Source organism: Trifolium pratense, linkage group LG6 (genome assembly GCF_020283565.1).
Source record: "Trifolium pratense cultivar HEN17-A07 linkage group LG6, ARS_RC_1.1, whole genome shotgun sequence".
NCBI classification, from domain to species: domain Eukaryota; kingdom Viridiplantae; phylum Streptophyta; class Magnoliopsida; order Fabales; family Fabaceae; genus Trifolium; species Trifolium pratense.
The window spans coordinates 45,600,448-45,617,601 of record NC_060064.1 but is presented as its reverse complement, the minus strand read 5'-3'; the positions used below and the strand labels follow the sequence as shown (position 1 = coordinate 45,617,601).

Below are 17,154 nucleotides of genomic sequence, written 5' to 3'. Positions count from 1 at the left end.
ATGAATGCCAAAGTGTCTTAAGTTGCATCCTAATTGAACTAGTGTGTTACACAACCATGTTATTAGAAAGTAAAAGCCGTACTCATGGAGTAAACTTGCAATTATTGACTTTTTCTTTTTATAAATAACTTGTTTATTTCAATATTATAATCATTTGATGACATATAAAATATAGAATTTCTACACCAGATTAGATCTATATGTATTTTATGGTAATCGGTCCGCCAAATAGATATACATATGTCCCATAGCTCCAGTGCGAAAGCCACTTTTATATCTTGTTTCTACAGTCACAATTTCACCATCTTTAATCTTGATTGAACCTAACTCTGGATAACTTCCCGACATCTCGACAACATAGCCTTTCTCATTTCCCGGTTCCTTTCCTCTTCCATATGTTGGTTTTGAGGTATACAAAGTCCTTCCATCCTTAAATAATCAAAATATTATCACAATTTAGAAGTGATCAATGTAACACCCTAACCCATACTACCCTTAAAAACGTAATTTTAAAAACTTTTCAACAAGTGTAAAGGCAGAGTGCCACGCGGTAATTAAAACACAAGCATACACACAGAGCATCATGAAATTTAACATGAAAAACAACAGCGGATTCCAATCAAACCAAGCATGCATATATATACATATATATATACATAAGCCATATTCATCCCTAAGGATGTCACTTATACAAGAACTAGCATAACAAAAAGGTAACACCGATATACGATGAAATCCAAGCGTAAACCCCGACTCGATGTTACATTACCAGAGCATTCACTAATTACAAACTCTAGTCAAAAGCTAGTACTAAGAGGAGTAATCTATGCTAAGTCTCCTCACCAAAAAGTACTTCAACACCACGCTAGAACAGCAGTCTAAACGTCGGCACAATCCTCAGCCTGAATATCTGAACCCCCAAAGGTCCAGCAAATAACACAAAGCAGAGAGTTAGAAAACATAATCGCATATCATACGAGCATAAGAAAGGTCTTGCACTTTCGAACTACATCAAACATATTCTAACTCACATCAAAACATCGCACTAAACAATTACCAATTAATAAGGTTCAACACCATTCAACCAATTAAGGTCACTTACCATTTATCAAATATATGCGCATTTACCCTAAGGTATCTAATGCCAATTAATTCACTGTCATGCCATCCCTAGACATAACTAAATGCATGTGGTACCAAGATGTCTCACCAACGGTGGACCAAGAACAGTTTTATATCATGCTGGATATGTCGGAACTTACCGAACCATCTTATCTCCCTTGGATAAGCCAAAACAGTTTTATATCCTGTTGGATAGCAGCTCTGGACTCATGGATTCATCTAATCCGATCCTCGGCTTCATTATGGACACATAATCCATTTTCGTTATTGGAACCCAAGTTTCCAATGTTCACATACAATCATGAATGCATGATTACTTTTAAACACATCAAATACATGACGCTATCTAGCTCGAAGCTATTCATTCACTGATGCGGAAACACAATTCCAACATCTAACACATTAGGATAACACAATATCCTATCACTCAATTCATAATTATTCACATGATAATTATCTGCATACTCATTTTTATTCACACAAGGTTTCATTTACACTTATGTCATAAAACATACATCATTCTCTTATCATTGCAAATTAATGCTAAAACATATACATTGCTCACTTTAAGCTACAACTTATTGCACACACGTTTATCATTCATATAACGATTAACAATAAGCATTAACAGTATCAACATGTATCAACAATCATGTAAGGATACTTTTAAACCATGTTACAAGTGCCTAATCACACTTAGAAACATCAACAAGAATTGCTGTCACAGAGGCCTTCGCTAAGCGAAGCCTTAGCGAGACATGGCGAACCACGTTCCCGGAAGTCACCTGCTCATGGCGAGCATTGGCGAGCTTCAACGAACTATTCGCTGAGCGAAGGCTTAGCGAGCCTCAGCGAACATCACCAGAGAATCACCTGCTCAAGGCGAGACTTGGCGAGATCCAGCGAACCTGTTCGCTACAGCGAACCCCTGGTCGCTTAGCGAACCACACCAGAACAGAATATCTGTTCTTGAGTTATCTAAGGCGGTTTAACCTCAAATCAACTCAAAAATTCATCTAAACATGTTATAAATTCATATAAACAGCCATTCCAAACATATATGGTATCAAGGAACATTAATCATCCCTTCCAAACATCCAAATACCTCTAACAATCAAAATCAAGCCAATTACTTGAGTTTTAAGTAACTTTCTCAAACTTTTCAAAAATGATCCAAACACATACATATTCATCATGGAATCAAACTAGTGATTAACACATACAAAGTGATGATGAAAAACATCATACTCACATACAAAAGCTTAATCAAAGTCTAAAAGAAATTGAGTGGGAGAGTTCGGGAACGGAGACATAGACAATCTCCCCCCTCCTTGTCACTCAAGAATCATGAATTCTAATCTCTTACCTTAAGCAAAGATGATGATCCAAGCCTTCTCTTGCTCAAGCTTTCTCTTAGCCAAAACCCTAGCTCTTGCTCTATCTTGCTTCTACTCACTCAAACTCAAGGAAATGAACTTATGAAACTATTCATAAGTTTGACTTGCTACTTATACTACTTCTCATTGTCATGAACCAAGCCCAAATCCAATTGGCTTAAGCCCATAAGGTCTCTCACGCCCCTTAAGCCCAAAACAATGGTTCTCGCGCCTAATAACTTACGCTCGGCTAAATAATTATTCGCCGCTCACTAAAATAATAAAAGCCAATTAATAAATAAAATAACATTTAATAAAATATACGAATACGAAAAACGGGTCGTTACAATCCTACCCCCCTTAAAAGAATTTCGCCCTCGAAATTACCTAGAAATAGATCGGGATAAGAATCTCTCATCTTGCTTTCCAACTCCCACGTCGCATTCTCACCAGCCGGTCCTCCCCACACGACTTTCACGGATGCAATCTCTTTGTTTCTCAACCTCTTCACTTCTCTACCTTCGATTCTCAAAGGCACAGTCTCGATGGTCAAGTCATCCCTCACTTGAACATCGTCCGATTCAATCACGTGTGTCGGATCAGACACATACTTGCGCAATTGTGATACATGAAAAACATCGTGCAAATTCGCCAATGATGGCGGTAATGCAATCCTATACGCAACTTTCCCAACTCGCTTCAAAATCTCAAACGGCCCAATAAACCTCGATGTCAACTTCCTTGACTTCAATGCACGTCCTACTCCAGTAGTCGATTTAACCCGTAAGAATACATGATCCCCTTCTTGGAATTCAATGTCCTTCCTCCTCTTATCATGATAACTCTTCTGTCGACTCTGAGACACTTTCATCTTCTCACGAATCATCCGAATCTTCTCTGTTGTCTCTTGTACAATCTCTGGTCCAAGAATTGCACCTTCCCCAGTTTCATACCAACACAGAGGTGTCCTACACCTTCTCCCATACAAAGCCTCAAACGGTGCCATTCCGATACTAGAATGGTAACTGTTGTTGTATGTAAACTCTACCAACGGCAAACAAGAATCCCAATTCACGTTTTGCTCCAAAACACACGCCCTCAACAAATCCTCTAAGGATTGTATCGTTCTCTCCGACTGACCATCTGTCTGAGGATGATAAGCTGAACTCAACCTCAACTTCGTTCCTAAAGCTTCTTGCAAGCTTTCCCAAAATCTAGAAGTAAATCTCGGATCTCTATCCGAAATAATACTTGTTGGAATACCATGTAGCTTCACAATCTGCTCCACATAAATCTCGGCCAACTTAGGCACCAAAGTACCTTTCCTAATAGCAATGAAGTGAGCACACTTCGTCAAACGATCTACCACTACCCAAATCACCTCGTTACCTTTCTTGGTCTTCGGTAAACCTCCCACAAAATCCATTGCAATGCTATCCCATTTCCATTCGGGTATAAACATTGGTTGTAACAAACCAAACGGCTTCTGATGTTCGATCTTCGATTTCTGACAAGTTAAGCATGAATAAACAAATTCAGAAATTTGCCTCTTCATTCCCGGCCACCAAAACAACTTCCTCAAATCCTGATACATCTTGGTTACTCCAGGATGTATACTCAAACCACTTCTGTGACCTTCTTCCATGATCATTCTCTTCATTTCGGGTACATCCGGTACACAAACTCTTCCGTGAAATCTCATGACTCCACTCTCGTCAATCTTGATATTGGTCTCCTTACCTTCATTGATGAGTACCATCTTCTCCATCAATCTCTTATCCGATTTCTGACGTTCTTTAATATCTTCAAGAAAAGGATTCGTCAATCTCAACATTCCAAGCTTCACACTTGTAGAAGTAACCTCACACACAAGACTCAAGTCTCGGAATTCTTCAATCAACTCTAACTCTTTCACCATCAATGATGACATATGCAAAGTTTTCCTACTTAATGCATCGGCCACCACATTGGCTTTTCCAGGGTGATAACTCAATTCAAAATCGTAGTCCTTTAAGAATTCGAGCCATCTTCGTTGCCTCATATTCAACTCCTTCTGGTCGAATAAGTACTTCAGACTCTTGTGATCACTAAACACTTCAAACCTCGATCCATACAAGTAGTGTCTCCACACTTTCAAAGTAAACACCACTGCGGCTAACTCCAAATCATGTGTTGGATAGTTCCTCTCGTGAACCTTCAGTTGCCTTGAAGCATATGCTACCACATTACCCCCTTGCATAAGCACTCCGCCAAGTCCTAACTTCGAAGCATCGCAATACACGACGAACGACTCTTTGGCATCGGGTAAAATCAACACAGGTGCAGTAGTCAACCTTCTCTTGAGCTCTTGGAAGCTCTTCTCACAATCACCATCCCAAACAAACGCTTGATCTTTCCTCGTTAACTTGGTTAACGGTAAAGCCAACTTCGAAAAACCTTCGATGAATCTTCTATAATAACCGGCCAAACCAAGGAAACTTCTAATCTCTGAAACAGATTCCGGCGTTCCCCACTATGACACAGCGTCAACCTTCGCAGGATCTACCGCGATTCCTCCACTTGAAATTATATGTCCTAGGAAACTCACCTCTTTCATCCAAAATTCACACTTCGACAACTTGGCATACAACTTCTTCTCCTTCAAGACTTGCAAAACAATTCTCAAGTGCTCCTCGTGCTCTTCCTCGGATTTTGAGTAAATCAAAATGTCGTCGATGAACACCACCACGAATCTATCCAAAAATGAATGGAAAATTCGGTTCATATACTCCATGAAAACTCCAGGTGCATTGGTCACACCAAACGGCATAACTGAATACTCGTAGTGCCCATACCTCGTCCTAAATGCAGTCTTAGGTATGTCTTCTGTCTTCACTCTAATCTGATGGTATCCAGATCTCAAATCTATCTTACTAAACACACAAGCTCCAACTAGTTGATCCATCAAATCATCTATCCTCGGAAGTGGATATTTATTCTTGATCGTCACTTTGTTCAACTGACGATAGTCTATACATAATCTCATGCTTCCATCTTTCTTCTTCACAAGCAATACTGGCGCTCCCCATGGCGAAACACTCGGTCGAACAAACCTCTTCTCAAGCAGCTCTTCAAGTTGCTTCTTCAATTCATTCAACTCAGACGCTGACATTCGATACGGCGCCATCGATATCGGACTAGTTCCAGGTACTAGGTCGATAGAAAACTCTACCTCTCGCTTCGGAGGCACGTCAGATATATCATCCGGAAACACATCTGGGAATTCACAAACGATTGGTAACTCTTCTATCTTAACTCCTCCTTCGAGTTTCAATGATGCAAACATCATGAACATCTCGGCATGTTCTTTCAACGCTTCCGATACTTCCTTCCCGTTCATCAAATGCAAGTTCTCCTCCGGCTTCGGAAAAACAACGGCCTTCTCACGACAGTTGATATGAATTCGGTTGAAGATTAACCAATTCATACCAAAAATTACATCCATACCACTAAGTGGAATACACACTAAATCCATACCAAAGTGCCTATCAAAAATGGTTACGGGGCAGTTACGACATACTTGTCGAGTAATTACTGAACCATTAGCAGGAGTTTCTATTTCCATCCTACCCATCATATCCGTTAAAGGAATACTAAGACGCTTCGCACAATCCAAAGAAATAAAAGAATGCGTCGCTCCCGTATCTATAATCGCAATTAAAGGAGTGTTATAGATGAAACACGTACCTCTAATGAGATTGTCCTCAAGGCTAGCATCCTCTCCACTCAAAGCAAACACCTTGCCCATCACCTTCTTGGGCTTCTTACAAGTCGGACTCTTGTGGCCTTCCTCACCACAGTTGAAACACACCACTCTTGTCCTACACACCTCGGTCTTGTGGCCCAGCTTTCCACAATTCTTACACCTATCTCCTTTCTTAGGGCAATCATAAGACATATGACCCCTTTCTCCACAGTTGTAACAACTTCCATTCACCGGCTTCTTACCACCACTGGTATTACCCTTACCGCGGTTATCATAAGGTTTTCCGCGCTCTTGTCCTTTCCCTTTTCGGTCATTCGCAGCCTTGTAGTAGTTCACCTTGGCCCTACCATCTTCATCACAAATCCTACTTTTGTTCACAAGGGTCGCAAAATCCCTTATCTGCGAAAATCCAATCATATGCTTGATGTCTGGACGTAGACCACTTTCAAACTTCACACACTTGTCGTTCTCCGCTTCCATAGTGTTGTAATGCGGGCTAAACGCACACAAAGTCTCAAACTTGACGGCATAGTCAGCTACCGTCATATTTCCCTGTTTCAACTCCATGAATTCCACCACTTTCTTATTCTTCACATCCACAGGAAAATACTTAACCAAAAATTCTCTTTTAAACATTGCCCATGGTATAGCCATACCACCGGGTCCTAGCCTCAACTTGGCATTCTTCCACCACACGTTCGCTTCCTCACGCAACACATATGTCCCAAGGGTTGTCTTCCCTTCCTTGGAACAATCCATTGCTTCAAAAATTATTTCAAGTTCCTCCAGCCACTTGTGAGCTCCATCCGGGTTGTAACCTCCGGTAAATGTTGGCGGTTTCTGCTTCATGAACCTTTCCAACCTCATCTCTACCTCTCTTCCAGGTTGATGATCTCTAACCACAATGTTGGTAAGTGCGGCCAAAGCTTCCGCAATCTGAGCATTCGTTCTCGCAGCAGCCATGATTCCTGAACGAATCACAACTAGACGTTAGAAAGTACTAACAGTGTTCCCTACACATGCTCATACGGGGAAAAGAAAAGTCCTAATTGGTTCACATGAACCGACCTGCTCTGATACCACTATTGTAACACCCTAACCCATACTACCCTTAAAAACGTAATTTTAAAAACTTTTCAACAAGTGTAAAGGCAGAGTGCCACGCGGTAATTAAAACACAAGCATACACACAGAGCATCATGAAATTTAACATGAAAAACAACAGCGGATTCCAATCAAACCAAGCATGCATATATATACATATATATATACATAAGCCATATTCATCCCTAAGGATGTCACTTATACAAGAACTAGCATAACAAAAAGGTAACACCGATATACGATGAAATCCAAGCGTAAACCCCGACTCGATGTTACATTACCAGAGCATTCACTAATTACAAACTCTAGTCAAAAGCTAGTACTAAGAGGAGTAATCTATGCTAAGTCTCCTCACCAAAAAGTACTTCAACACCACGCTAGAACAGCAGTCTAAACGTCGGCACAATCCTCAGCCTGAATATCTGAACCCCCAAAGGTCCAGCAAATAACACAAAGCAGAGAGTTAGAAAATATAATCGCATATCATACGAGCATAAGAAAGGTCTTGCACTTTCGAACTACATCAAACATATTCTAACTCACATCAAAACATCGCACTAAACAATTACCAATTAATAAGGTTCAACACCATTCAACCAATTAAGGTCACTTACCATTTATCAAATATATGCGCATTTACCCTAAGGTATCTAATGCCAATTAATTCACTGTCATGCCATCCCTAGACATAACTAAATGCATGTGGTACCAAGATGTCTCACCAACGGTGGACCAAGAACAGTTTTATATCATGCTGGATATGTCGGAACTTACCGAACCATCTTATCTCCCTTGGATAAGCCAAAACAGTTTTATATCCTGTTGGATAGCAGCTCTGGACTCATGGATTCATCTAATCCGATCCTCGGCTTCATTATGGACACATAATCCATTTTCGTTATTGGAACCCAAGTTTCCAATGTTCACATACAATCATGAATGCATGATTACTTTTAAACACATCAAATACATGACGCTATCTAGCTCGAAGCTATTCATTCACTGATGCGGAAACACAATTCCAACATCTAACACATTAGGATAACACAATATCCTATCACTCAATTCATAATTATTCACATGATAATTATCTGCATACTCATTTTTATTCACACAAGGTTTCATTTACACTTATGTCATAAAACATACATCATTCTCTTATCATTGCAAATTAATGCTAAAACATATACATTGCTCACTTTAAGCTACAACTTATTGCACACACGTTTATCATTCATATAACGATTAACAATAAGCATTAACAGTATCAACATGTATCAACAATCATGTAAGGATACTTTTAAACCATGTTACAAGTGCCTAATCACACTTAGAAACATCAACAAGAATTGCTGTCACAGAGGCCTTCGCTAAGCGAAGCCTTAGCGAGACATGGCGAACCACGTTCCCGGAAGTCACCTGCTCATGGCGAGCATTGGCGAGCTTCAACGAACTATTCGCTGAGCGAAGGCTTAGCGAGCCTCAGCGAACATCACCAGAGAATCACCTGCTCAAGGCGAGACTTGGCGAGATCCAGCGAACCTGTTCGCTACAGCGAACCCCTGGTCGCTTAGCGAACCACACCAGAACAGAATATCTGTTCTTGAGTTATCTAAGGCGGTTTAACCTCAAATCAACTCAAAAATTCATCTAAACATGTTATAAATTCATATAAACAGCCATTCCAAACATATATGGTATCAAGGAACATTAATCATCCCTTCCAAACATCCAAATACCTCTAACAATCAAAATCAAGCCAATTACTTGAGTTTTAAGTAACTTTCTCAAACTTTTCAAAAATGATCCAAACACATACATATTCATCATGGAATCAAACTAGTGATTAACACATACAAAGTGATGATGAAAAACATCATACTCACATACAAAAGCTTAATCAAAGTCTAAAAGAAATTGAGTGGGAGAGTTCGGGAACGGAGACATAGACAATCTCCCCCCTCCTTGTCACTCAAGAATCATGAATTCTAATCTCTTACCTTAAGCAAAGATGATGATCCAAGCCTTCTCTTGCTCAAGCTTTCTCTTAGCCAAAACCCTAGCTCTTGCTCTATCTTGCTTCTACTCACTCAAACTCAAGGAAATGAACTTATGAAACTATTCATAAGTTTGACTTGCTACTTATACTACTTCTCATTGTCATGAACCAAGCCCAAATCCAATTGGCTTAAGCCCATAAGGTCTCTCACGCCCCTTAAGCCCAAAACAATGGTTCTCGCGCCTAATAACTTACGCTCGGCTAAATAATTATTCGCCGCTCACTAAAATAATAAAAGCCAATTAATAAATAAAATAACATTTAATAAAATATACGAATACGAAAAACGGGTCGTTACAATCAAGAATGATATAAAGTAAATGAATTCTTACCATAATATAGAGAGAATAAAAAAGATTATTGGTTAAGGAACATGACAAGCACACATAGTTTAATGAAACATACATATCATCGAAATCATAAATATTATATTTTGAGATAAAAATATGATAGAATTATTTATATATAATTAATGAACTTACTTGTCCATATAAAGTTGCGTTAATTGCACCAACATGCATATGAGCTGTGCCGTATATGAGATAACCACCTTTTTCCATTGGGATGTTTGCTTTCTCAATATGAGGAGGGTAGTTCTTTCTTCCATTATTTGGAGGAACCGTAAACTCTACCTGTAACCATCGAGTTCAACAAAAATGTACTTGTAAATTATGTTTTAGAATTAATTATAGAAAGTTTTAAAATTTAAAAAAAAATTGAAAAAGAAATCAATTTTAATTTAATTGACGTTAGTGATCATTTTAAAACTCTGATTCCGAAGGAATTTAAACTTCATCCCATGAGATCACTGGGTAAAACTATTACCACTGCTCTGACAATTCACGGATAGTGTTTTGAGCACTTCTTTATGAGATGTTTGATGTATGAATGCATTTTTGCTTTTCATTTTTATCTTTAAAATTACATTGGACATTACATTATAAAAGTTATCTATAATTAAAAGTAAGAAATAAATTAAACAAAATTTGTGAAGAAAAAATCTCACAAACAAAATAATTAAATAATCTCTTGCTTACCTGACAATCATGAATAAATTGGGAACCATTTCTTCTAACTCGATCAGTTGAATCAAGTACATAAAATCTTACAGGAATTTGTTGTTGGTTCCAATCAACCCATGTTATTTTGTATCTCAATGCAAGCTTTCTGGTAGGTGCTTCGAAACCCTTTTTCAATTTGCACTGTAAATTATCTTGGCAACAAAAGAGTCCTCCTTTATAATTGGAACCCAATGGTTTGCCATCGATGCCAGATGTGACGTTATAAAAATTCTTTGGCAAATTAAAATGGTTACACCTACATTCAGTACAACGTTTTCTATCTTTTGTTCCACGTGTATCAATAACCATGATATTTAGGAGCCACTTTTCTTGGTATCCCGATGGAATAGTTGAAGGGTTGCCATGCTCTACAGCATAAGGATCTGGAATCTTTGATTTTGTTCCTCGTGCTTCACCTCCCAAACCCCAATAATGTGGCAGAATATAAGTATTACATGTTCCATCATTTCTAATATAAATGTTACCTTCCAAAGGATCCTTAGGGGTTATTTTTGACATATTCCAATCTATTGCATGGTATTTTATAGCAAAAAAATGATGTAGATATGCTTCATATAATGGTACAGAATTTCCTTTTTCATCAACTAGTTCAGCATCAAAACTCTTTATTCCAACATGACCCTTTGGAAATTCAATATCATAGAAACTTTTATATGCGACTTTTCCGGGACCCACTTCAAACATTTCAGAAATAAAAGTAGCCGATTTTATATTTTTATTTTCAAATTTATCCCCTGAATCAATTGCACATGTTGTGGCTGATAAAAGCACTAGTATTGATGAAAAAACTATTGCCCCTTTACTTATAAACCCCATGGCGGAGATCTTTTTCTTTGTTCTGGTGATGAAGTTTTGTTTTTGTGCAAATCAAGGTTGATTTTGCTTCTTTTTATAATATAAAAGGCTCAACAATATGTGAATCTGACATGACTTGGTGCCAATGAATCAAAATTGGTTATTGAATGCCTATATTTCTATTGGGTGGTTAAGGGTGTATTCGGTTTATAATACGTGGCTTGAACAACTATTTAACTATTTATAGATATTAATTAATATTGTAATATCGATGTTGTTGTTCAATAAAAATTATATACAAAATATAAATATTTAATACTATCATTCCTTTCAATAATTTGTGTGTGTATATTTAAATAAGTGATATTTTATTTAAAATTTTGTAAGTATTTTATATTCACAAAATGTATATCATAATTTAAATTTCTGAAAAAGACAACTCTAGAGATTTTGTCTAATGGTAAATAGGTATGTTTTGAAACTACAGTTTTTTTGCTCGAGCCCCATTAGTTCTTTTAAAGCCCTATGATCTACCCTATAATGTATCGGAGCACCAGTTCCTCACCCTAAATTTTTTATACAAATTATTTTATCAAAAAAGAATATGTAAAAACAACATTAATTAATATATTATATTATTTTATTTATATAGCTATTAATTCATTTTAAGAAAAGAAAACGAAAACGCCAGGCGAACTTAAACTAACGTAATAAAAATGGCAAAAAAGAAAGGAAAACACAAATTTCATTACACAGAGTTATTGGGAGACTCTTGGTTCTAAAATGATTGTTTTATTAGTTACAGAAGATTCTAAAACGTTTAGAATAAGATTTTACAACCTATGGTGGAGTCTTTTATCCAATATATATGTCATCATATAAATCTAATAAAAAAGATACTATGGAAAAGTATACATTATCCCATGCTTTATTTTTTTTACACCTACAAAACATAAGAGAAATTTATGTGTTTCCCATAAAATTCATTTTAAATATTAGTTTTATATTGCATAAAAATCTTTTCCATGATGGAGAATAAGATTCTACAACCTATGTTGTAGTCTATTACCCAACGTATATCTCGGTGGAAGTTGAAAAATATGATCTCATTATCACTTCTTATGTGTGAAAACCAAACTCACGCAAGTGTATATTTATATCGTAATTTCTAAACTATATTTCTATTCATACATTAATCAATTGTGAAGAGTGCACCATTGGAGGTGCTCTAGTTGAGATTAATTTGATTTCATGTCACTACTATAATTAGAATTTTTGGTTTTTAAGGTAAGTCACTAGCTTTGATCTAGTAGATGATAGAGGACGTAGGTTCTTTTGTTCCATTGTTTGACGAAATATAAAACTATTATTATATGATCAATGATTTGGTTGATTTTAGATATGAGATAGGGATGCTTTCACTTGGTCCAACAATACACACATTCCAAAACAACTGAATAAGATACAGGGAGTTTCCTCATGAGAGTGATGATTAATTTGAAGATATATCCTCAAAAGAATCCACCGTGTTAATATGTTTTTGAGATTCTTTAAAAATAACGATGTTGAATAAAAATGCATAAACAATTAATGTTTTTTTAGACTTATTTAAAATTGAACATGAATGATCTATATAATATAAGCTCTCAATTCAAAGGTGGATTTTATAAAATTTCTATTTGTTAACATAACTCAAATGTTACACCGATATAATTTGATCTCACTCTTATATCTCTATCTCTATTATTAATGCTTTTGAAGTCAAAAAATGAAAAAAAAAAAAAATAGTCTTAGTGTATGTTTTAAGTTTAATGAATGCCAAAGTGTCTTAAGTTGCATCCTAATTGAACTAGTGTGTTACACAACCATGTTATTAGAAAGTAAAAGCCGTACTCATGGAGTAAACTTGCAATTATTGACATTTTCTTTTTATAAATAACTTGTTTATTTCAATATTATAATCATTTGATGACATATAAAATATAGAATTTCTACACCAGATTAGATCTATATGTATTTTATGGTAATCGGTCCGCCAAATAGATATACATATGTCCCATAGCTCCAGTGCGAAAGCCACTTTTATATCTTGTTTCTACAGTCACAATTTCACCATCTTTAATCTTGATTGAACCTAACTCTGGATAACTTCCCGACATCTCGACAACATAGCCTTTCTCATTTCCCGGTTCCTTTCCTTTTCCATATGTTGGTTTTGAGGTATACAAAGTCCTTCCATCCTTAAATAATCAAAATATTATCACAATTTAGAAGTGATCAAGAATGATATAAAGTAAATGAATTCTTACCATAATATAGAGAGAATAAAAAAGATTATTGGTTAAGGAACATGACAAGCACACATAGTTTAATGAAACATACATATCATCGAAATCATAAATATTATATTTTGAGATAAAAATATGATAGAATTATTTATATATAATTAATGAACTTACTTGTCCATATAAAGTTGTGTTAATTGCACCAACATGCATATGAGCTGTGCCGTATATGAGATAACCACCTTTTTCCATTGGGATGTTTGCTTTCTCAATATGAGGAGGGTAGTTCTTTCTTCCATTATTTGGAGGAACCGTAAACTCTACCTGTAACCATCGAGTTCAACAAAAATGTACTTGTAAATTATGTTTTAGAATTAATTATAGAAAGTTTTAAAATTTAAAAAAAAATTGAAAAAGAAATCAATTTTAATTTAATTGACGTTAGTGATCATTTTAAAACTCTGATTCCGAAGGAATTTAAACTTCATCCCATGAGATCACTGGGTAAAACTATTACCACTGCTCTGACAATTCACGGATAGTGTTTTGAGCACTTCTTTATGAGATGTTTGATGTATGAATGCATTTTTGCTTTTCATTTTTATCTTTAAAATTACATTGGACATTACATTATAAAAGTTATCTATAATTAAAAGTAAGAAATAAATTAAACAAAATTTGTGAAGAAAAAATCTCACAAACAAAATAATTAAATAATCTCTTGCTTACCTGACAATCATGAATAAATTGGGAACCATTTCTTCTAACTCGATCAGTTGAATCAAGTACATAAAATCTTACAGGAATTTGTTGTTGGTTCCAATCAACCCATGTTATTTTGTATCTCAATGCAAGCTTTCTGGTAGGTGCTTCGAAACCCTTTTTCAATTTGCACTGTAAATTATCTTGGCAACAAAAGAGTCCTCCTTTATAATTGGAACCCAATGGTTTGCCATCGATGCCAGATGTGACGTTATAAAAATTCTTTGGCAAATTAAAATGGTTACACCTACATTCAGTACAACGTTTTCTATCTTTTGTTCCACGTGTATCAATAACCATGATATTTAGGAGCCACTTTTCTTGGTATCCCGATGGAATAGTTGAAGGGTTGCCATGCTCTACAGCATAAGGCTCTGGAATCTTTGATTTTGTTCCTCGTGCTTCACCTCCCAAACCCCAATAATGTGGCAGAATATAAGTATTACATGTTCCATCATTTCTAATATAAATGTTACCTTCCAAAGGATCCTTAGGGGTTATTTTTGACATATTCCAATCTATTGCATGGTATTTTATAGCAAAAAAATGATGTAGATATGCTTCATATAATGGTACAGAATTTCCTTTTTCATCAACTAGTTCAGCATCAAAACTCTTTATTCCAACATGACCCTTTGGAAATTCAATATCATAGAAACTTTTATATGCGACTTTTCCGGGACCCACTTCAAACATTTCAGAAATAAAAGTAGCCGATTTTATATTTTTATTTTCAAATTTATCCCCTGAATCAATTGCACATGTTGTGGCTGATAAAAGCACTAGTATTGATGAAAAAACTATTGCCCCTTTACTTATAAACCCCATGGCGGAGATCTTTTTCTTTGTTCTGGTGATGAAGTTTTGTTTTTGTGCAAATCAAGGTTGATTTTGCTTCTTTTTATAATATAAAAGGCTCAACAATATGTGAATCTGACATGACTTGGTGCCAATGAATCAAAATTGGTTATTGAATGCCTATATTTCTATTGGGTGGTTAAGGGTGTATTCGGTTTATAATACGTGGCTTGAACAACTATTTAACTATTTATAGATATTAATTAATATTGTAATATCGATGTTGTTGTTCAATAAAAATTATATACAAAATATAAATATTTAATACTATCATTCCTTTCAATAATTTGTGTGTGTATATTTAAATAAGTGATATTTTATTTAAAATTTTGTAAGTATTTTATATTCACAAAATGTATATCATAATTTAAATTTCTGAAAAAGACAACTCTAGAGATTTTGTCTAATGGTAAATAGGTATGTTTTGAAACTACAGTTTTTTTGCTCGAGCCCCATTAGTTCTTTTAAAGCCCTATGATCTACCCTATAATGTATCGGAGCACCAGTTCCTCACCCTAAATTTTTTATACAAATTATTTTATCAAAAAAGAATATGTAAAAACAACATTAATTAATATATTATATTATTTTATTTATATAGCTATTAATTCATTTTAAGAAAAGAAAACGAAAACGCCAGGCGAACTTAAACTAACGTAATAAAAATGGCAAAAAAGAAAGGAAAACACAAATTTCATTACACAGAGTTATTGGGAGACTCTTGGTTCTAAAATGATTGTTTTATTAGTTACAGAAGATTCTAAAACGTTTAGAATAAGATTTTACAACCTATGGTGGAGTCTTTTATCCAATATATATGTCATCATATAAATCTAATAAAAAAGATACTATGGAAAAGTATACATTATCCCATGCTTTATTTTTTTTACACCTACAAAACATAAGAGAAATTTATGTGTTTCCCATAAAATTCATTTTAAATATTAGTTTTATATTGCATAAAAATCTTTTCCATGATGGAGAATAAGATTCTACAACCTATGTTGTAGTCTATTACCCAACGTATATCTCGGTGGAAGTTGAAAAATATGATCTCATTATCACTTCTTATGTGTGAAAACCAAACTCACGCAAGTGTATATTTATATCGTAATTTCTAAACTATATTTCTATTCATACATTAATCAATTGTGAAGAGTGCACCATTGGAGGTGCTCTAGTTGAGATTAATTTGATTTCATGTCACTACTATAATTAGAATTTTTGGTTTTTAAGGTAAGTCACTAGCTTTGATCTAGTAGATGATAGAGGACGTAGGTTCTTTTGTTCCATTGTTTGACGAAATATAAAACTATTATTATATGATCAATGATTTGGTTGATTTTAGATATGAGATAGGGATGCTTTCACTTGGTCCAACAATACACACATTCCAAAACAACTGAATAAGATACAGGGAGTTTCCTCATGAGAGTGATGATTAATTTGAAGATATATCCTCAAAAGAATCCACCGTGTTAATATGTTTTTGAGATTCTTTAAAAATAACGATGTTGAATAAAAATGCATAAACAATTAATGTTTTTTTAGACTTATTTAAAATTGAACATGAATGATCTATATAATATAAGCTCTCAATTCAAAGGTGGATTTTATAAAATTTCTATTTGTTAACATAACTCAAATGTTACACCGATATAATTTGATCTCACTCTTATATCTCTATCTCTATTATTAATGCTTTTGAAGTCAAAAAATGAAAAAAAAAAAAATAGTCTTAGTGTATGTTTTAAGTTTAATGAATGCCAAAGTGTCTTAAGTTGCATCCTAATTGAACTAGTGTGTTACACAACCATGTTATTAGAAAGTAAAAGCCGTACTCATGGAGTAAACTTGCAATTATTGACATTTTCTTTTTATAAATAACTTGTTTATTTCAATATTATAATCATTTGATGACATATAAAATATAGAATTTCTACACCAGATTAGATCTATATGTATT

At 35.1% G+C, this 17,154-nt stretch overlaps 2 protein-coding genes across 2 annotated transcripts; both read right to left on the bottom strand.

Annotated features, from left to right (window-relative positions):
* Positions 1-207: 207 nt before the first annotated feature.
* Positions 208-11,304, bottom strand: LOC123892390. The gene is made up of 3 exons (XM_045942175.1): positions 10,444-11,304; positions 9,889-10,038; positions 208-429 (listed from the first exon to the last, which is right to left on the bottom strand). Exons 1-3 carry the CDS (start codon positions 11,302-11,304, stop codon positions 208-210), a joined length of 1,233 nt encoding a protein of 410 aa, XP_045798131.1.
* Positions 11,305-13,301: 1,997 nt separating this feature from the next.
* On the bottom strand, positions 13,302-15,158 carry LOC123892389. Its single transcript, XM_045942174.1, has 3 exons — positions 14,298-15,158; positions 13,743-13,892; positions 13,302-13,523 (listed from the first exon to the last, which is right to left on the bottom strand). The coding sequence occupies exons 1-3, from the start codon at positions 15,156-15,158 to the stop codon at positions 13,302-13,304; spliced, it is 1,233 nt and encodes a 410-aa protein (XP_045798130.1).
* Between the last annotated feature and the right edge of the window lie 1,996 nt (positions 15,159-17,154).

Bases quoted from the DNA above. Each gene is read 5' to 3' on its own strand.
- LOC123892389 (XM_045942174.1), bottom strand. From the start codon at position 15,158: ATGGGGTTTATAAGTAAAGGGGCAATAGTTTTTTCATCAATACTAGTG. The intron at 13,893-14,297 runs GTAAGCAAGAGA...CGATGGTTACAG, and splicing joins AATTTATTCATGATTGTCAG to GTAGAGTTTACGGTTCCTCC. The intron at 13,524-13,742 runs GTAAGTTCATTA...TGATTATTTAAG, and splicing joins ACACAACTTTATATGGACAA to GATGGAAGGACTTTGTATAC.
- LOC123892390 (XM_045942175.1), bottom strand. From the start codon at position 11,304: ATGGGGTTTATAAGTAAAGGGGCAATAGTTTTTTCATCAATACTAGTG. The intron at 10,039-10,443 runs GTAAGCAAGAGA...CGATGGTTACAG, and splicing joins AATTTATTCATGATTGTCAG to GTAGAGTTTACGGTTCCTCC. The intron at 430-9,888 runs GTAAGTTCATTA...TGATTATTTAAG, and splicing joins ACGCAACTTTATATGGACAA to GATGGAAGGACTTTGTATAC.